General features: G+C 45.4%; 1 protein-coding gene across 2 annotated transcripts in view; it reads right to left on the bottom strand.

The window, feature by feature from the left end:
* Positions 1-22,100, bottom strand: part of Dlc1 (DLC1 Rho GTPase activating protein) — a 155,338-nt gene that overhangs the window by 17,001 nt on the left and 116,237 nt on the right. For both annotated transcript variants that reach the window (XM_026786876.1, XM_005362532.1), the window contains exons 2-4: positions 13,092-13,163; positions 8,872-8,953; positions 1,491-1,554 (exon numbers count right to left, since the gene is read on the bottom strand). In XM_026786876.1, coding sequence (XP_026642677.1) covers positions 1,491-1,554; positions 8,872-8,953; positions 13,092-13,163 — 218 coding nt within the window. The remainder of the gene's footprint in view (positions 1-1,490; positions 1,555-8,871; positions 8,954-13,091; positions 13,164-22,100) is intronic.

A 22,100-nucleotide genomic window follows, 5' to 3' on the forward strand; every position in this document is an offset into this window, starting at 1 on the left:
CAAGTGTGTACAGGGAAATCTTCGGGTGTGTATGAGTGTTTGTACCATGTTGAGAAGAGTACAGATTTTTCTCGTTCGACCGTGTAGGTCCTGGGTACAGACCTCTGCTGTCACGCTTGGCAGCAGGCACCTTTAGCTCGCTGTCATTTCACTGCCCCAGATCTAAAGACTTTACCAGTAGTCTGACCCAGTGTTGCCAGCGAAATGAGTTATTTTGTTGAAAATCTGAGTCTTTAGGCCGCTCATTAACTGCTCACAAAGGGGACCTATGAGATTGGCGGAAATTCCAAGCATGCGAAATATTCTGAACCGGAACTCAAGTCAGCGGGGGTAGGACTCCCTCTGAACCATCTCCAGTCTAGCTGACTGTTCAAAGAGTGTGTTTATATTCTCTTGTGCAATTAAAAAAAAAAAACACTTTCAAAAAGCTAACAGAATGGCAGCTGAAGACTCTAAAAAAAAAATATCAAGACATGCCCTACATGGCGAGCCATCATGTGGCAACCCAAGCCTGTGTCATCTCTTGCTGGTACCTTCCCCCTACAATCCGGCCACAGTTAATGTCACAAGGGGCCTGGGCAGTTTCAATCTAGGACATGCTCCAGGAAATTTAACAGGGCTTCAAGAATGCCCAGCAAGTGCCTTGCATGGGTTATTTGTAAACACTAGAGAACACGGCAGCTGATTATACCTGCTTTATGTGCAGGAACTGGGAATGTCCCGTCAGACTGCTCAGAACTCAGTATGCTAGCTATCCTTGCTACCAGATACATGTGCAAATATCAAGACCTAGCCTCTCATATCCACATGGAGACTCTCTGCCCAGCTTGGGCAGTGATCATTTATTTACAAGATTTAACTCCCAAAGAAGGTGACTTTTTGCACGTCAGGGACTGTTGGATCATTAAAATGGATACTCGCAACAGTCAGGACTGTGCTCTGTGGGCAAGATTTATTCCTGTTTACCCGAATTTGCAACACTAACTCCTAGCATTGCCTCACCCTCTTACAAGGTCCCACAGTTCTTATCCAGAAGGAAAAAAAAAATCAGTACATATCACCACTGACGGAGCATGTGCGACTTCCTGTCCCGGCCTCTTCCTCCCTGTCCGCACCAAATCTCCTACAGTATCCCCCAAGCAGGCCTTTGCTTTCATCTTGACAGCTGTGAGATGGAGTTACTGTTCCATCCGGGAAGCGGGAAGGGCTCCTCAAGAATGCTAGCTTTATTTCCTCCAGGGAGCAATGAGAAATTCCTCTGCAATCGGCTTCTTGTCTTTAACCACAGGGTACCCACTGAGTCCATCAGGAAATGTAACAGACAACTTCCTTTGGGTTCCAAGCAACAGATACCACAACCCATTGCTGGCTGCAAATACGGGTTTTAACGTTTAGAACGGACAGAACTTTTTAACTGTGCGATACAGTCCTATTTGGGTTTGGGCGCGTGTGGTCTCCCACCCCGCTGTGTGTGCAATTCAGGTACTCACTCGCTTCCGGTGGGGGCTGATCTCCAGCTTCATCAGCGCACATTTGTTTAAAGTGTTTAGTCGCCTACGGAGCAGAGAAAGGACATCAGCAAAAGCCGGGAAACCACTAAGGGGCAGGCAAGTATTTCTCTTAAACACCCGACACATATCATGAGCTTCCCCAAACTCATTTCTAATTTAGGCAAGTACAGTAAGCTTCCGCTATAAAACGAGTAATTTAGTCCTGGCCTGGCAGTGCCCGCCTTTAACCTTTAACCCGGGAGGCAGAGGCATGGGGATCTCTGAGTTTAAGGCCAGTCTCGTCTGGCTAGTGAGTTCTAGACTCAAAAACATGGGAACAACTTAAAGGTGCCTTTCTAGCTCTTGTTCTTTCTGTTTAAATTTCACTTTTTTTTTTTTTCTGTGAGTCAATGCCATATGACAGCTGTAGCGTCAGTGTGACCTCTGCTTCAGTGAAGTTGCAGGAGCGGTAAGGAGCTCAGGAAGTCAGTTGGCGAAGTGTTCAGAGTACCCCATCTCCCATCCCATAAGACTTAAAAAGGACGACAGGCCTCAGTAATCGCCAACAAACGACCATCTCAGCAGGCAATTTTCCAACTTTGGTTTATTCTACAGAGAGGAAGGTCCAGCCCTCTGTAAGGCTCAATGCTTTATACAAGTTTCTATCTGCAGAGAACCAAGAGCAATCACACAAATGATTACTCTAAAAATCTGTACACTGCTACCCCAGGTAACCAAAATCTCTCTGGGTTCAAACAGGTCACATTCTTCTTTGGAACAGCAGTCAAATTGCAGTTCTGAACATTCTGCACGCCCCGCCCCCCCACAACAGTAACATCCATTTAACATTAGAGAAACAGGGATTCCAGTGTGCTTAGCAAGAGGCCTCGCCTAGTACACACGAGGCTCCAGGTTCAATCCTTAGTACACCATCAATCAATCCATCAATCCATCCATCAATCAATCAATCAATCAATCATCAATTTCATTGAAAATGAAATCCTTTAAGAATAAGTCACAGGAAATAAGAAAAAAAAAAGCACCTTTTATATACTCCCTAACTAGCGAGTCCAGAGGGTGTGAGTGACAGTCCTCCCGGCCTTGGTTCTTCCTAATATCTTCCAGATGACCATCGCTCCGTCCTCCCTCAATGACCCTTTTTAAAGCTGTCTGCCGTCGGCCTCCTGACTCTTCCCCATCAGTCTTTCCTCCTCAAGCTGCAAGCCTACATTTTCATGGACCGAGAGCCCTTAATTCCCTCCACTTCAAACTGATCCTCAGCTCTCCTGGGCCTTTATCTTTCCCATCCTGCTCTGGGTAACTTGTCTGACAACCTGGACGCACCAGGATAGGCAGTCTGATAAGCCTGCCTTTGATTCCACAGATTATGGGGCAGCCTGTTTATAGAATAAACAGAGATAAAGCAGAGGACTGAGGTTCAGAAAAACCCTCTCCGTGGATGGGGAGGCAACGAAAACAGCCGAGAAACACTGTGAACTCATAGAGGGGTGTAGGGTCCCTCTCTAAAGGGCATGGATTAAAGGACACGCCTACTGTTTTCAGTCCCCCCAATCTTTTCAATGAGAAATGGTTACAGTTAATCTTAGGTCTGGGTTTCATTAATCAAAACTGTAATCAAATCTCCACTTGACTCCATTTGGGCTTTAATGGTCGAGTGATGTTTATAACCAAATTTACTAGGCATGGAGGCCTGTGGGGGTGGGGGATGGCGGAGCAACTTCACAAACTCCTGGTCTGGGCCAAACAAAAAGAGACCCAGGAGGCTGGTTTTATAAAGGCCAAGTTTTTCTTTTTATGTTGGCAGCACCAAACTAATGGCATTGCATTCCTGAAGGCCAAAGTGACTTTCAGAGTTTCGGCTGGCCGCTTTCATTTATTTCCCCTCACAGGCCCACATTCCCCAGGATCTCCGAAGAAGGCTTATGAGCTGGGCCGGCACACCTCTATCAGAGGGGCAACGGGGACATAAGATATAGTAGCTCTAGCCAGAGAAGAAACTCATCTCACAAAAGAGAACACAAGAATGGTCACCAGAAGCTGGCAAGGGACAGCGAGTCCCAATGAAAAGGTAACTAATGAAGCACAAACACAGGAGGGCTGGACATATTGGGTTGACTATGCTTAACACTAATTTTTTATTTTGAAATAGCTACCTAGAATATTCTCAAGACTAGAAATGATAAAATTATAAGGTGGTAAGATATGGTCATACCTTACATACAAATATTAAAAAAAATCACATAACTACAGTCATGCTACGTTAATCAAGAATTTTAACAAAAAAAAAAATGGTTCTAGCCAGATGAACTGCCATTGTCTCTGGGTGAGGCACTGTGCTGGGTGCTTCTAAGACATTAGATCATCCTTAGTCTTCTGGTGATCTTCCTAGAACAGATATCATGATTTATCTTTTAAAAAGGAAGAAATGGCCGGGCGATGATGGCGCACACCTTTAATCCCAGCACTCGGGAGGCAGAGGCAGGCGGATCTCTGTGAGTTCGAGACCAGCCTGGTCTACAGAGCTAGTTCCAGGACAGGCTCCAAAAAGCCACAGAGAAACCCTGTCTCAAAAAACCAAAAAAAAAAAAAAAAAAAAAAAAAAAAAAAAAAAAAAAAAAAAAGGAAGAAATGGTGCTTAGGGAGCTCAGAAATTTTGTCCAAGGACCCAGGATTAAAACAGAGTAGATCTGGAACCCAAACACAGCATCTTCTACTTGGTTCTGATACAAGTATTAACGATGCCAAAAAAAAAAAAAAAAATGGAAGCAAAGTAGATCTGAAGTAGTAAACTTCAAGAAAGTGGCTGAAATACCGCTATCAATAGCCATCTGTAGCCTTGGGCATTCAGACCCCCACCACCGCCCAAGGCCCAGCTCCAAAGGAATGTGCTGGTCTTATCTCCTGGGTAACTTGCCTCTGTTCTAAAGACAGAGGGAGCCAAGGGCGGACTATCAAAGGTTCAAGAGTTTGGCTGCACAGAGCTGTAGGCACGTAGATAAAAGGATAGAGACAGAGATCTGGGCCTCCTTGCATTTAACATAAAAAGCAGAAGAAGGCTAAGGAGAAACAAAGGACCTGGACAAAAATTCTTCCAAGTCTTATAGATGGTTTGGAATTAAACATATGTTTAAATTACTTGTTGTTGGCTGTCATCTGGTACTTGAAAGGCTGAGGCAGGAGGGCTGTTGAGTTTAACTTAACTTGGGCTACACAGTAAGATCCTGCCCCCAGTACCTCCCCCTACTCCTATCTCCTCACCCAATTACTTGCCTCATTTTAAACTGAATTGGAAAGAGTGACCAGGTCAGAATGCTGCTTGACTTAGCTTTGACACATCACAGGTGGTTTGGGGACAAAGTACATAGTGAAGATGACGGTGACAATGTAGTTACCTTTCTCATCTGACAACAACTAGTCAATGTTCACATTGCTTTCATGGATTGAGAGGAGTCCGTTTTAATTCCAAAGGAAAGCAGCAATGTGGAATGTTCCTGAAGCCCCGGGAAGGCAGAGGCATCCCAGCACCACCCAGTTTACAGTGTGTGCTTTGAGACAAGCTGAGCACTCTTCTAGTTCTGAATAGAACCTGCTCACAATCATAGATCCCTCAGTTGGTTTAGATTATTAGTGAAGCCATCAAGGTGGACGGAAAAGCCAATCTCTTTGAGGAACTAGTCCGTTGCTACCTTAGAATAACACTTGAAGAATATTGGGTAAGCCAGCACTTGGGAACCAAAGGCTGGACAATCTCAGTGAGTTCAAGGTAAGCCTGGTCTACAGGGCAAGTTCTAGGACAGCCAGAGCTACATAGAGAAACACTGTCTCAGGAATAAAAAAGTTGGGTAGCCTACTACCCTGATAATTATAATTTCTGGACATTATTAAAGTTTATATTTTGATAGTACCAGTATTCAACCTCATCCTATTCCTGCTTTTTGGTCTAAGAGTCTTCCGCCCTGAGTAAAAACTATGAAAAGAAATCAGCTCCTTTTAGCTTTTTATCGCAACTGTTGTTTGACTTACAAATCTGGGAATGTGGGTATTTTCTATCCAGGGAGAAATAGAGAAACTGCGTACAGAATGTGGCCCACTCCACGGGCGAGCATTTGATGCGAGGAACCCCATGATGCTTCCAACCGAGCTCTGACAACTCATTCACTTAAATGTTTGGATGAGGGAAGGCCGGATGTGCACAAAAAGTCTCCACAGAGCACAAGCCAAGAGGAGACATCTGTAAACACACTACAGCTCTGTTATCTGATGGCCCTGGATTACATAGGTGAAAGAAGTCTCTGCAGTAGGCATATGCGAAAAATAAAGGGAATCTCAGAAAACCTATGGGGGGGTTGATGTCTGCCTACAGGTCCCACCTGTGGCCTTCTCGGAAGGCCAATGTCACTGCCTTGTGTGACTGTGTGGACAAGGCCCTTGGGCTTTCCATCCCCTCAACTCTTGATGACTATTACTGTGGGTCCTGAAGTTTCCCCCTTTTAATTAGAAAGTGATTTTTTTTTTTTTTTGAGGCAGGATCTTGCTGTTCAGTCCGAACTGGCTTTGAATTCCCATTTTCTTTTCTTTTTTTTAAATCTGTCTCCCCAGGGCTGAGATGACAGTGAACACTTATTATATGCTGAATAAGAATTTCATTAAAAAAAAAAAGAAAATGAAAACTCAACCGTAGGCTTTAGTGCACATCCTCCAAACTGGATATGATGAGTTTTGATTTATTTTTTTTCTTTTTTCATTTGGACACCTAACCTATGTAGGATATATCAGTGTATACACATAAGAGAAAACTGATGCTGACCCCGAAGAGCGTAGATAAAGGACCAGTTTCCCAATCCTTTCTTTGCTCCTATCGTATCTGGTCTCTTCTATGGGTGGCGGCTTCTCCTTTTAGGCAGTATTCTGAGCCAGCATGAACCAAACTTTAGCAAGCCTTTTTCCTTCAAAAAAGGAAAAAGTCAGTTTTAAACTGACATTCAAGAAAAATTCTTCAAAAATAAAATTCTTCAAGTATTTAATCAGAATTCTTTGGGCTGAAATACTGCGATGGTATTTTTCTGACCCAGACATTCCTAAGCTGTTGATGTAGTTCAGCAGGCCGACTCCCTCCCAAGTGGCTTAGCATGTGTGAGAAGGGTGATCGGCCACAAGGCGCAAGCAAGCGTTTCCTAAGACGCCTTTTCTGAGTGACCTCATCCGTATGCATCAGCATCACCATCATGGCGATGACTTGAGAATAAATTAAGGCTGCCACACAGCTAAGCGCCAAAACATCTTTACAATGTCCGGAGCAGTTCAGCGTCCAGATGCCGACTTCTCTCCAAACGGCACTGGTGACATTTTTCATTCCAGATCACGTAGTGATGATCTTACATACTCCAGGAACTCCACAAACTCTCTTTCCCCAGAAAATAAAAAAAAAAATGTGTGCGTGCCCTGGACACTTCTCACTAAAGCTGCACACTGTTTCGGGGGAGATAAAGATACCTTTTTTCTCTCTTTTTACGAACTATGAAATCTAGTCTTTTCCATAGCGTGAACATATAATTTGTCTTTTCCCCAAACCACAGTACTCAAACTTGCTGCTTCAAACAACATTATGTAAGAAAGGATGTGTTTGTGTGTGTGTGTGAGAGAGAGAGAGACAGACAGACAGACAGAAAGCTGTTACTGTGTTCTTCACCGTTATAGGAAAAGAAACACCAGATTACCATTTCACCTTACGATGTTTGCCCCAGTTAAAACAAACACCGAAATTAGGTACTTGATAGGGAGCCCAGCCACAGCATAGCGAGCATGAGGGTCTGGGTCTGGATGCCCACATCCAGGCAAAAGCCAGGCATCAAAGCACTGGAGTCCACTGGCTCGCCAGGCCGGCTGAATTGGTGAACTCTGGGCTCAAGGAGAGACCTGGCCTCAAAAAACAGGGCACAGAACAACTGAAGAGGAGGACACTGGGCGGTGACCTCTGGCCTCTCCAGGTGCACATGTGCACATGCAAACACACATGCACACGCACGTGTATACAAATAACTAAGGTCTTTTAGAAGTCACTGAAAGAGAACTGCCTTCCACGTTAGAATTCAGTCAACATGTGAATTCTGTCTCTATGCATATTCTTCTCGTTAGAACCAGGCAGGGAAGGGGAAGGCTTTTCAAGGATTCTGAAAAAAATTACAAGGGATGAATAAAAATGTCACCCCGGGTTTGAAAGGATCACCCGAGGCCCTTGCAGCCTCAGGTTTTATTACTTTCACTTCTCTAAATCCCACAAGCTGCCTCTCAGCCTGGAGAGTGAGCAGCTCCCGGAGCAGGACCTCTGACAGGTTTATTCACCGTTCACATCAGTGCCTGTTTACTGCCTGTCTCCTATACATTAAAGCCCGTGCTCTGTGAGTTTATGGCCTATTTAATCCTGTCATCACTCTACCTGGGACAGCTGGGGCTTCTGAGGAGCCTCCTTAGAATGACAATCCTGTCTGGCTCTTCTAAGCCCTGCCCCTCTGAATGTCTCCTTCCACCCTACAGTATGGTGGCGGCTTTGACTCGCACGCACGGTGCTGGCAGTCAGGGACAGGGACTCTTCAGAAAGTCCACGTTTCCAAACCACCAGAAAGTTTGCTGTTTCTGCCGTCATCAAATGGTAACAGGATGTGGGATGGTCCTACGTGAGGGCCTCCCAAGACAGCCTGGGTGCTATTGCAATGATGACATCATACAACAGCATTTTAGTGTTTATCTAATGTTCGCTTTAAGCAAAGTATCATCTGATTATCAAAGACCCAATGTTGATCAAATTGAAAGCAAACCAAGGTTGAGAGATGAGCACCATTTCATTCATCTATCTATCTATCTATCTATCTATCTATCTATCTATCTATCTATCTATCTATCTATCTATCTATCGCCTGTCTGTCTGTCTGTCTGTCTGTCTACTATCTATTTCTGAAACAAAGTCTTTCAGGGTAGTCCTGTCTGTCCTGGAACTTACTCAGTTCAAGACCAGGCTGGCCTTGAACTACGACTGGCCTGCCTCCGCCGTGAGTGCTGAGATTACAGTACCATGTTTTTTTGTACTGGCTTTGTGGGAGCCTAGGCAGTTTGGATGCTCACCTTACTAGACCTGGAAGGAGGTGGGAAGTCCTTGGACTTCCCACAGGGCAGGGAACCCTCACTGCTCTTTGGGCTGATGAGGGAGGGGGACTGGATTGGGGGAGGGAAATGGGAGGCGGTGGTGGAGAGAAGGCAGAAATCTTTAATAAATAAATAAATTAATAAAATAAAAAAACAAAAGCAGAGACATAAACTATCAAATTAAAAAAAAGAATAAAATAAAAGGGAAATGTCAGTTTACCTGCATAGAGCCTCGATGGCATCTCTGTCCAAGAAATCATGTTCTCTCTTCACCAGAGCCACATCAATAGGGAACAGGAGATCTGTAGGGAGAAAAAAACAAAAAACAAAAAACAAGTATAGTTGAGTGCCCAGGCGCTGGTCAAATTAGCTTGTTTCGGCAATGCGCTATCTACTGTTCCAACAACTCCTCATCCCTCTGTGGGAGCATGTAGTGATTCCACTCGTGGTTTAAGTCAGTTCTAAAGTAGTTGAGGATCTCTGAGTTGTTTCTCTGTCACAGAAAGAGTTCAAAACACTTTCGGCCTTCCAACTAATTACTAGGCAGTAAATGCCTGCTCTGAGTTATAATTTAAGCCAGGTTGAATACAGTAAGGAGTCTCCTTTGTGATGGGGCTTAAAAAAAAAATGTCTTTGCTCACAGGCCATCAGGGAAGGGGCCACAGGAAAAACAAAAGCAAGCCCAGAGACAAAACAGAACCCTGGCCAGGAAAGATTCAGGGAACAATGGCCAAGGGCAGCTGGAGGGACTGATCCATTTACATGATAGGATATACAGCAGAGAATCCAAGATCTGCTACTTTAAAACAAATATTAGCACTTCCCTGTGGCAGCCAAAGGGTTAACTCCCAAGTAAAACAAAGGCCTAACTACACACTTACTGCAAAACAATGGTAACCAAGCCCCTAAATCTGTGAGGGTCCACTGCTCTCAGAACAAGGAACTGCTTACATCAGACTGAGAGCCGGAAGAATTGCTCGGTGTGGCCTGCAGAGAGAGTGACCTAGTGATTACAAGCTTGGGGACCTGGGGGTCCACAGGGAGAGGGATGGAGGAGGGTTGCTAACAAGGTGTAGACAGGAAGCTGGCTGGGAGGCACAATGACTAGAGCTATGGAGTTACTGAGGTAGCTATGAGTGACCACCACTGTATTTTTTTTTTTTTTTTGATTTTTCGAGACAGGGTTTCTCCGTAGTTTTTGGTTCCTGTCCTGGAACTAGCTCTTGTAGACCAGGCTGGCCTCGAACTCACAGAGATCCGCCTGCCTCTGCCTCCCGAGTGCTGGGATTAAAGGCGTGCGCCACCACCGCCCGGCTAGAATTCCTTATTTCTAAGGATAGCATTTACGGCATCTTTTGGAAAACAATGTTGAAAGCTATCTCAGTATTCGTTTACCATCTATTCTTTTGTTTTTTTTCTGGAGGCAAGAGTTGGATTCCTTTGACCCTGACTGATAATTACGCAGACCAAGGACATTGTTACAGTTCGATGGCCAGTGGAGATCTGTAGGGAATTTAGTATTCCACGTTTATACTTCTTCATCAGTAGACAGAGGGAGGGTTAGTGACACTGTCATAGTGACCACACAGAGAAGGATAACAGTGAATAGGAACACAAATTACTAAATAGAATCACGGTCACATACCCTTTAGGGACTCAGACTCTATTAAATAATAAGCCGAGATCAGAGGAAATACTTTCAGATAGTATATAACATAAAAATCTATGAATGCAAATGCAAAGTTTTAATGTCCTTGCCTGCTAAGCATATGTGAAAAAGAAACCATGCTGTTTTAGCTCTTTCTAAGTTTCTATGCTATACTTAAGGTCAGTTTTCTGATCCAAATGAATAACAATTCTGTTTTTTTAAAAAAACTACCCAGTAATGACTAACTGTGAGGAATGCAAGAATTCAATCAATTTTCTTCTTATTTGCCTAGACTGTTTGTTGAAGGAACTGGTTTTTACAAGATGATGGTTTACTGATGGGTAGAAGCGGTCTGAACCCAACTTCCAGCCTGGGTGCAGAGGGAGGAAGTGAAAACCTGCAGGCAGCAAACGGAGCTAATCAGGAAGATGAGGGATCTGTGGGCGGCCGTGCCACCAAATGTGTGTAGCTCGTTCACCTGGCATAGGGGCAGGGTGAGGTGGGAAATGACTGCCCAGAACCTGGGCCAGCACATCCCAGAGACAGCCTAGGCTTCAGATGACTTGGAGAGATGCGGCAGATACCATCAGGGACGATGGAGCCTGCTTGTTAGGACTGTGAAGGTAAGACACAGCAACTGGAAATTGGATTCACCAAAACCAACAGGCACAAGAAGGCGCCTCTTAGCAGCGAATCAACACCCCAAAAGGACATAATTGAAGGAAATTTAATCTTAAAGAGGAAAACAAAAGCCTGGCCACTGGAAATCCAATTACCTTTCCCTAGCTCCAGGAGAGCTGTAAACTAGAAAAGCAACAAGTGCTGTTCCTACTTCTAACTCCAAAGCCCTTTAATAGGTCGGAGGTCTTGTCTGAGGGCAGGCAACTCCACCGTGCAAAGTGTTGGGTCAAAAATCAAAATAAAAGAACAATAAGAAATGGCATATATGCTGTGAAATTGAGGGACACTAAGCTATTTCAGAACATAAAAGTATATCATCACTGAGTGCCACCGAAAGACTACGTTAGGAATCACTCCATGCCTTGCTTGATTTGAAAATTGCCTATAAAATGAGAGCCTTCACCCCACGGTCTAGTGTCTTTGGTATAGGAAGGTACTCTGCGCACTACCAAAAGAGAAACATAAATGCTAATCCAGCCATAAACCCTTCATCTACAATGGTGTCCAGCCTGTAAGACAGGCTAGGGCAATGGTGGGAGTAACCACAACTGGTTACTTTGGGAGTAACCAACCAAGATCTGATTTGATCTAAGACCCATGCCATAAAATGGAATCCATACCCCCCACCCCCACGGCTTGGGTGTGCAAGAATCTGAGACTAGAGAGCCCAGGGACCTTGGGTAAAATCAAGCACTACTGATCTTAAAACAAAAAAAAAAAAAAACAAGACTGTAGCGCTACAAGGACTCCTAAGGACACTCTGATAACTCGCGGACCACTGTCTTGCTTAGTCATCACCAGAGAAGCGCTGCCCTACAGTAGATGGAAACAAATTCAGAGACCCACAGCCAGACATTATGCAGAGAGTGAGAGACCTCAGAACACTCAGTTCTAAATGGATGAGTGTTTCTTCCTCCAGGTTCCTGCCTTGAGTCCTGAGTCCCGAGTCCTGTCATTCCCCCCCTCCCCCCACATCAAATCCCTCCCCTCAGGAGGCAGGGAACCCTGCAACAGAGGAAATTTATAGAAAAACATGGGCATGTACATGTATGAGAGAGAGAGAGAGAGAGAGAGAGAGAGAGAGAGAGAGAGAGAGAGAGAGAGAGAGGAGAGAATATTAAACAAACAAAAAACAAAAACAAACCCCCAAATCCATGAAGTTATGTGGGTAGGGAGGTGGGGGGGAAGGGGCTCTGACAGGAGTTGCCCTAGGGGGAAAACATGATCAAAATATATTGCACAAAAATTTTAAATAAATAAAAACAATTAAAAAGTAAACATTCAAAAGAAAATGATCTATAAAATGGAGCTCACTATTTCAAAGCTGCGATCATTATAACATAATTTCATATGCAGATAATAGGTCTCCCATTGAAATGAGCAGCCAATTCATCTCAATGGATGCAGAACGCGTGGTATCGACCCATGGAACCAGAGCCTCAGAGAAGGAGTTAGACGTGACTGTCCCTAGCACCCTGTCAACTTGACAGAAGCCAGGGTCAAGTAGGAAGAAAGAAGTACACCAGAGAAAAGGCCTCTATCAGATTGGCCTATAGGCAAGTCTGAGCTGCATTTTCTTGATTAGTGATTGATGTGGGAGGGTCCATCCCACTGTGGGCAGGGCTGCCCTTAGGCAGGTACTTCAGGGTACTACAAGAAAGCAAAGCCAATGAGCAGCAATCTTCTATAGCCTTTGCCTCAGTTCCTCCTTCCAGGTTCCAGCCCTGACTTCTCTTGGTGATGGGGTGTAAGCTGTCAAGATGAAATAAACCCTTTTCTCTGCAGGTTGCTTTTGGTCATATTGTTTATCACAGAGACAAAGAAAGCAAACTTGTACGGTGATCTTTTTAACTTAATTGTCCTTTCCTGTTTTGGTGTGTGGGTGTTTGTAGGACACGGCTTACTCTTTGCAGAAGGACAAGATGACTCTATGAATACTAAGGTTCTGTTTTACTTTTGTTTTGAATGGTGGGAGTCTTGGGTACTTATCCCATTGTTTTAGAAACTGGACTATTTAACTAAGTGACAAAATGTCTCCGAGTAAGTCCTCGATTCATGAGGTCAGTGTTACGAATACACTGACTTCAGATAAGATGGCATCCTTGCCTTACCTTCATAAAGCTGTGCATATTGGGGGAATCCGGTTACCCGCAGCCAGTCGCAAGCTTCCTTGGCTTCAATTTCTAGAGACAAACAGAAGATGAATTTGTTAGCCACGTTAACCCTCCATGTGACTTTCCTGCATCAACAAACTGATTCTATGAGACAAGCAAAAGACAAATTCTGTAAAACGATATATACCTACAGGCAAAGGAACCAGCAAAAAGTTCATACCCAAAGGCTTACATTTTATACATCCTTCCTTCCATCTTTTTTAAAATGAATGCAATGACGTGTTTTCTCTTTAAGGAGAACAGAAGGGGCCTGGGGCTGTAACTCAGAGGTTCAGCCATGCATAAGGCCCTGGGACTGATCCCCTGTGCTGCAGAAACCAAAACAAACAAAAAATCCAAGATGGGTTCCCAGCAGTAAGTTACTCCGTGCTGCTTCTGGACACGCTTCCAAAACGAGACGCACAAGGACAGAAGGGGTTCAATGACTGAGCTGAAGCCCAGCTGGCCTAACAAGGCTTATTATTTTCTCCTTCAACAAAACCCCACCAGATAACACCCTGACATCTAGAGTAGAACCTGGCTGGGCACAGTTGCTGCCCTGTGGCATTTGTGGATTGGGCCTTTTGCTAGCCAAAGACAATGACAACATGCCTTTAGGAGCACTGTATTCCTCAGTGGGAGGGAGTCGCAGCAGGCTGCCTCAGGAAACCGAGGGCAAGATGTCACTGAATCCCAGCATCTTGGCAGGCTAACTGCCTAATAAAGGCCCCACTTCCCCGTGGTTAAACATCTTGTAGATAATATTGCTAAACAGAGGGGCCAAGAGCAACTGACACGCTGTGTTCAAATCCACTCAGGCACGCATTTACAATCCCGTTAAAACTGACTCGCGGAGGTGGTACTGGACACATTAATTAGTTTCTGTGTTTGCACAAAGAATATTCCTTTCAACTCCTCTTCCCAGCTTCTTCAGGCCATTAGAGCGCTTGGTTATTTAAGGCTATTCACTTGACAGACGTCTCAACATTGCTTAATCAAGCCCAGATTCCCATCTTCATTAAGCCAGATGTCAATCTGGTGGCCACCATTACAAATACACGCCTCACGTTACTTTTGTCTACTCAAATGTTAAGGTTTTCCACTTACTGTTTTTTTTTTTTAATTTTAACTTATTCTTTTTTTTCCCCCCTTGTCCTTTCAAGAAGAGCAACTTTTAAAAACTTTAATTCGTCAAGGCAAGTTGGAATGTCGTTTCTAGGCACACCAGGGAGCAAACTCTGGTTTTTCCGAGTGAGTTAATACCCAGCTGAAATGAGGGTAACACTGGACCGTTACGAAATGCTGCCTTAAAGGTTGCTTTCGTCAGATGAAGTAGTACGACTAAACATAAGTTCAGGACCCAATGGGCAAGAGGCTAGCGGGGTATGGACGCAGATGAACTTCCTTGTTCGCGCTGAGTAAGGTACACAGATGTGAATCACCTGCGCCCGGTCTTCTTCATGTATCAATTTTTAAATCGAAATTAGTGTATTTATTTACTTTGTGATTGTGTGTATGCACGTGGGCCTGTGTCCTAAGGGGTAAGATGTGGAGATCAGAAGACAATTTGTGGAAGTCTGTTCTCCCCCTTCCACCACCTAGACAGGAGACAGATCCTCAGGGTTGGTGGCCAGCACCTGCTGACCCAGCCTGCCAGCGCTCACGTATTTTTTTTTTTTTTTAAATCCATGTCTTGTCTTCCTAAGGATTAAGGAAGTTTTAATAAGATCGCAAAACAGCTTCTGGGAGAGTATTTTAAGAAGGAAAAACATGAACGCTTAACATTTTATTTTAAAGGCTATGAAAATCAAAGTTTCCCTCTGTGGAGCCCTCCTGGTTCCCAAAGAGGACTACGAAAAGAAAAAAAGGCTGCTTGTTTAAAAAAAGTGTTTTATTTTTGGAAATTATATTCCACCATATCTCCCTCCCATACCTCTCAAATATCCCTCCTTGCTCTCTTATAAATTCATGGCTTTTTAAAGAATTGTTTATGTGTATGGGTGTTTGCCTGAATGTAGATCACGTGTTTGCTGGGTGCACAGGGAGCTCAGAAGACAGCGTCGGATTCTCTGGATCCGGAGTTAGAGATGGCTGTGGGCCACTGTGTGAGTGCTGGGAACCAAACCTGGGTCCTCTGAAAGAGCAACAAGCATTCTAAACCACAGAGTCATCTTTCCAGCCCCACAGACTCATGGCCTCTTAAAAACATTTAAAGTCATTCAGTGTGCGTGTCCTTAGAGAATATTTCCAAAGAACAGACTGCGGAACACAGGATAATAGATGGTTAAAAAGGAGCACTTGCTTTCTTATTCTCTCAATTAAAAGTCAGGTGACTAGAGACTCTGAGCATTGGTCCATTTCGGGGCACATGCAGACAGGGCATCAGGCTAGTGTACACACAAAGGCTTCATTAGGCACCAGCTTAGAAGATGCGGACACCTATTTACAGCATGCTCTTGATTTTCTCATTCAAGTGGTTTTGTGTTGAAAGGTGGGAAAGAGGCAATGTATTTTTCTAAAGCATCTTTACATCTGTTAACGGAATCCTTTACCCACGAGAAGAACATTTTACCTACATTAATCACGTAAGGTGCCCTGCAATTTCTGAAACACCCAGATGTCTCCAGCTGCCTTGTGTCTCAGTTATTCCCTATCAGGAAGAAAATGGCCTGTTCTCCTACAGTCCCACCCTGATGTCACCCAGTCACTTTCAGGGCCACCTGGTTAGCAAACAAATGATGTGAGCTGGGTAGACGGCTCTGGGGAGAAGAGCATTTGCTCTGCAAGCGTGTGGACCTGGGTTCAAGTCCCAGCACCCACGTAAAAAAACATGCAGACAGGTGGATCCAATAAGCTCCAGCCAAGCCTGAGCCTTCCGCACGCCGGTTCATTTCCTCACACTGATCCTAATACACGCTCACGCACCCTCAAGATACAAGGTCCGAAAACGCAGGTGGAAGCAGTCAGCCAACTCCCCTTAAGTATGAGCTCTATGTCCCAGGTGAGAGAAGAAACGGGCTCACAGAATGCTAGTTTGTATAGAGCCAGGGAGATGGATGTTGGGTTGATGGTGTTCTTGAACAAGTCTGATCAGCTGTGATTGATCTTGGGGCCCTTGGTGGAGAAACCTGATGACTGAGGCTGTACTTTGACCTCTACATACACACCGTAGCGTGTGTGCTGCACATACGTGCCTGTGCAGGCGCACACACCCCCACAATCAGGAAACACCACAGCCTGTTAGCCGATCACTTCAGCATCTTCTCCCCCCCCCACACACACACTGTGAACGCCTGGCTCGAAGGACAGACTTCTTCCTTGAGTGCAGGCGTGTGGTGTTGTGCGCGCCACGAGTGATGGTGTTTCCTAAAACAGCGAGGCCACCAGACTCGAAAGCACAACGGCCACACAATGAAACTTGCGGACGAGGGGTTCTGATAAGCAAGCCACAGACACGTATGTTAAGGAGGAAACAGGAAATTTTTCTTGGAAGCAGCTTAGCTGTTGGTCGTTCACAGAGCAGTTCTGTGCGTGAGATGAATGAGCGCTGAGACCTTTTGTGTACGGCGGGGACCCTTAGCCCGTATTGACACATTTCCTGGCTGTATCGGATGCCCCCCGATCTTCTTGCTATACCTTAACTGTAATCCTTTACCATGACAAGTCACTGTAAGTGTGCCAACTTTCCCCGAGCCAGAAGCCACCTTGCTGCTGAGCTTTGCAGGTTGAGTGACAGCCCAGGAGTTTAAGTGGGCTGCAAAACCGCCACAGTGAGAACCTCCTTCTTTCCCTCTAGGCCCGCCCATCACAGGCTCCAGGAAATCTGTTTCTTCAAAGAAATGCTAAGGAATTAGGGAATGCTACAAAAAACACAAGCACTTTCCCAGGTCCCTTGGAAGTCCTGCTATAAGGCAGATGTGTGGGCAAAGGTTCCTGTGTACGGAGAGCTGCTCTTGCTGTGGACAGGCAAACGGGGCTTTCAAATCCAAACCAAGACTCATTCCTGCTCCTGGGTGACACGGGATTCCTTCAAAGGGAAGAAAGGGCCGGCTTATCAGGTTCTCCCCACCGGGTCAAGGAGGTCAGAGATGCCCACAATGGCTTTAGTAACAGCCCACCTTCACTTCGTGGGTGGGGCTCATGGGGTGGGTCATCTGGAGAAGCATCCAGGTCATGGAGCACAGAAAGGTGGTAAGGCATCGGGAACTTCTTACAAAAGCCAAAGACCACCCAGCCCCACATATTCAAATTGGTTTCACCGCAGCACGGACATCTATTTTTATAAAAGCTCCCTAAGCCCTGCAAGTGTAGGCAGGACTGGCTCCCCTAGGAGTCGCGTGTCACCTCCCCGCGAGTCCCCAGTGCAGCAGTTCTCAACCTGTTGGTCGTGACCCTTTCCCAGGGGTCACCTAAGATACTGGAATCCACATAATTTACATCACGATTTGTGTCAGTAGCAAAATTACAGTTCATAAGTAGCAACGAAAATAATTTTATGGTTGGGGGGGGTTTGGGGGGGTCAGCACAGCGTGAGGAACTGTGTTAATGGGTCCCCGCAGTAGCAAGGGTGAGAAACGCTTTCCTACTCTTTTCCTTTGTCTTGGATTCTAACAACTCTTGGTTAAACCTCTCCTCCTCCCCATCCCCAACCAGTTCCATGAACTACCTAGACAAGTTTTCACTAACCATGGATTTCCTTCTGTCCCACCTCTGCTTACAATTGTCCAATGACTTTCTATCAACTTTGACTCCAAATTCCAATCCCTCGGCAAAGTCCATGGGTCTTCCTAACCTAGCCTCTGCCGGTCTCTTCAGATCTTGAAAGGCCTCTAAAGGTAAGCCCTCTTAGTTCCCAGGATGCCCAGGATGGAGACTCTCTCTTCAGACTCCAATACCACCCCCCACTTTCACCTCGCAAACTTCCCCCTCTTAAATTCGGGTCCATCTCAAAATACTCCCTTTTGTACACTAGAACCACACTATATTTGTCTTAAAAAATACAAAGAAAAGGAAGTTCGGCAATATTTTCATTTCTTCAAAGGCAGACTAAGAACTTTCACCTGACAACTATAAAAGTAATGTTAAACACGCACAACTGCCAAAGGCTGATTATCAGGAGTTATCTATGCAGAACGAATTCCTGCTAGGGCCAAGTCCCATAGAATACTTACTTCACGTTTATTAAACGCCAATGTTATCTAATCGCGGGAAGGATTCTGAGGGCATCTCAGCTGCATTCCTACCTCAGGTGCCTAAAAGAAAATTCCAAGCATCTAAGGCACATATTCTGGAAGTTTCTGGGAGTCAGGGCAATCCTTCAACTGGGGCTTTGAGCAGACCCAAATCCACTGGTGGGGCATTAAGTGAAAGAAACCAGCCTGCATTTTTTTTTTTCCTTCGACAGTCCTTCCTTTTTGAACTAGGTGAGCTGGCAGCTACCTTCAGGGATAATCAAAACCCCAAGTTCCTGCCAAGCAGGAAACCAGGTGGAAAGGCATGCCACAGCCCCGGAACAGGGGGCACAATGACCCTCTGCCCTCTTTGCTGGAATTACTTAGGTTTCTCAAGAGCTCTCTAGGGCCCGTGTGTTGGTTAAGTCCCAAGTGATTTAAGTCAACACCAGTGAGGCCCTTTCCCCCTGCTCCGGGGAAAGCCCAAACAGGAGTATATAAAGCCAGGGTGCTGACCACACCCCCACCAATGCCCACACCCATGCCAGCCCCCCAACTGATGGGGCTCCCTGGCTTCCTCCTGCTCACCCCTTCCCACGCTCATCTTCCACAGCGTGTTCTGTTTACATTCCGTGTGCTCGCTTTGTAAGCTCCTAGGATATCCGTCCTTCTCCTTCACGGATACCCCACAAAACTCCACACTATTTTGCGGCAGCATGGTGGGTCCCTCAACAAATACACAACTGTGCAAATCAACCACCGATTTCATTTTCATCCTAGCAAGCTTAGTCTTCTGATTAATAACCCCAGCGAGGACCTGTTATACACACACGGATGGTCTACAACTGGAAGTGCCTGCGTATGTACGCACGTACATGTAACCTGAAGGGATACAACTTTAAGTGCCTATGTACGTATACACGCACATGTAAACCTGGCGTTTCACACAACAGTTACAATACCCGCTTTGGCGTCTCATATTTCCTTTCTGCCTACTGGTTCTTCTCCAGGACACAGTCCCTCCCTCTTCGCTTCTACAATCCTAATTCCTCTCAAAGTTTTGACACTAGAAACTGCTTTAGGAACATTTCCCAATAATAGGTATGGACGTTTGTTGACGCTTGCATCGCTTAAACGTATAAGCTGCTTTTTAATGAAGTAATGCGTTGACCTGTTTCATGAAGGCCATAGTCATGGCCTAGAGAACATAATACCCCAAATACTTGCTAAGGAGGAGTCCTCCAGAAACCCCCAAACTAAGTCTAATTTTCATAGAAAACCCTTCGGCCTGTAGCAAAGTCTTGGAATTCTATTTTTTTCTTGGTCTTTAAAGCTTTACCTCTCAGGAGACTTCCTGTTTCCTGCAGAGGCAGGGAGCTGGGTGCTAACATGCACGGGGACCTTGCTCCTTCTAAAGGAGCTGGTCCAGCTTTTGGACAATCTGCTCCAATTCAGAGGCACCAGATGGTGTCCCCAGGCCAGAGAGTTTCTAGCCCATTCCAGGGCACTCTCATTTAAATTACCAGCGGGCTCTCAGTACTAGTAAAAAGATGGAAGCTGGGGGCAGACTCTTTTTAAGTGTTCTCTCCATCTGTTGACGATTTGGAGGAAGATATGCTGCTTTCTAGGAGAGAATATTCCTAGAAATAACGTAAGGAGGGGAATAAAGAAGCCACTTTGCCCCCACGAGATGATGACAACTTAATAAAGGGTTTTTACTTTGAAAGGAGGGAACCACTCTGGAGACACCCTGAAAGCCTACACCTTGATTGAGCACTTGAGGGGACACTTCAACGATGCCGAAATGACAGCGAGTGACATGTCCTTTGGGCCTCCCCCTTTGCACAGGCATTTGCAAAGTACTGCTCTTCCCACTGGAACCAGGCAAGGGCGAGCGGCTCCCATCACAGACGGGCAGGGCTGTGCTGATGAGCGCTCCCGAGTGGCGGGCTGTCAGGAACTTCCAGCCTCCACACCGAGGCTCCTCATTTCCAGGAATAGAAAATATCTCCCAGCTAATCAAAAACTGGCACCTGCGCTCGGGGACAAAGAGGTCAAACCGAGAGGGAACTGATCCATTAAGGAAGTGGACGCAATAGCATTACCTCTCGCTGTTGTATGCCAGTCTAGGGGGAGATAAAAATAGAACTTTGCCCCTGCCCCCATTCTTTTACGTTATGTGATGGAAATATCACCGCAAAGCCCATTACTTTGAATGCCAATTATGAAAAGAAGCACCATTAGGAGCCCACCGTCTGTCAATCAATATATACGCATTATGTATTTCAAGGATTTTGTATCAACTACTTAAAGACAAATTACAGACTAAAGGAAATGGCTTGGATTAGGTCTCAGGGTGCTAACTACCTACATGAAGACAGCTTCAAGACAGGGGGTGACACAGCTTTAACACGCCCTTAGTTTACAAAGCCTCAATTCCGTAAAAGGTGGCACAGGTCTTGAGGTTACACAGTGTCTGAAGGCCAGATATCTGATGACAAACCTAGAGTCGGTCCATCTCTGTGCTGAGAGTCTGGCACACATGACAATGGCTTCTCTCTGTATGGTAGTGGAGGCCTTTACCCCAGGGTCCTCCAGGAGGACCAGAATGAGCGAAAATAAAGCACTTCAAAACAAAGCCATGACCTGAAGTTAGAGATAAAGAGGCTAGCAAGAAATTCCAACGGAAGCAAAAGAGCAGCAATGAAGAAGGCCAGTACCACCTCACCTCTATTTCAGTCCTTTCTGACCAGATTAAAAAGAAAGAAAGAAAGAAAGAAAGAAAGAAAGAAAGAAAGAAAGAAAGAAAGAAAGAAAGAAAGGAAGGAATGAAATATGACACTACAGGTTCATCAAAGACCAAGGAGAACAGAACGTGGCAAATATTGGTTAAAGGCATAATTCACCGCCTCCTTTGGTCTAACCTAAGGCGAAGATGTTTTTCAATTTTACACGCTCAATTTTTTTTCTGTCTGGGTTGGGTTTTTGGTGGTCAAACATACACAGGTTAGGTAAGAGTGGTATATCCCCACCCCCACACAATCCGACCAATACCAAAATAATCTAAGGAAAAAGAAGCATATTCCCATCTTTGTGATGAATTAACTAACCATTTTCTTTAAAATTGCTGGGACTCTCCGCAGCCCAAGCACACACTATTTAAGAGTTAAATTTTAACTCCTATCCATCTACTTAATTTCTTATAAACACATTAAGAACCCCATTTTGTGAGGGCACCCGTCTGTTTACACAGGCCAACAGGAAGGGGTCTGGAGTGTCACCGGGATGACTGTGACCTTGGATACTGAACTTCTTTCTAGCTCAGCAGGGGACAGGCTTTTCCGAGGAGGCCTTTGCAAAGTCCTGGAATTTCCCTCTCAGTGACTTCCACAGATGCCCAAGCATCACATAAAATCCCCTTTCCACATCATACCATTGGTTCAGAAGAGGGAATTCGGTGGACACTGGCTCTCTGACGAGGCCTCCATTTTATCCAGACTGGAGAAAATCATCCTGGATCTGCCACCCGAGTGTGACATAGGGCCCACAGGCAGGATGGCCTGGCTGCAGGGCAGACCCACACCTGGGTCACAAGTCTTTTCCTCGCTGGCTTCCTAAGCGTGCTGGGCCTGGGAACGCTACAAGCCCAGGGTGTGGAACACTTTTGTCCCTCCGACATCCTTTGGAGACTGCCACAGGAGAAGGAAGGCGCCTCGCGCGACAAGAATCAGGAAGCCACTTCCAGTTCCCTCTGCGGGACACCGAAAGGCGGGGCAGGCGAGGGATCAAAATGTGG

The sequence above is a fragment of the Microtus ochrogaster genome, linkage group LG7_11, assembly GCF_000317375.1.
Source record: "Microtus ochrogaster isolate Prairie Vole_2 linkage group LG7_11, MicOch1.0, whole genome shotgun sequence".
Taxonomy (NCBI): Eukaryota; Metazoa; Chordata; class Mammalia; order Rodentia; family Cricetidae; genus Microtus; species Microtus ochrogaster.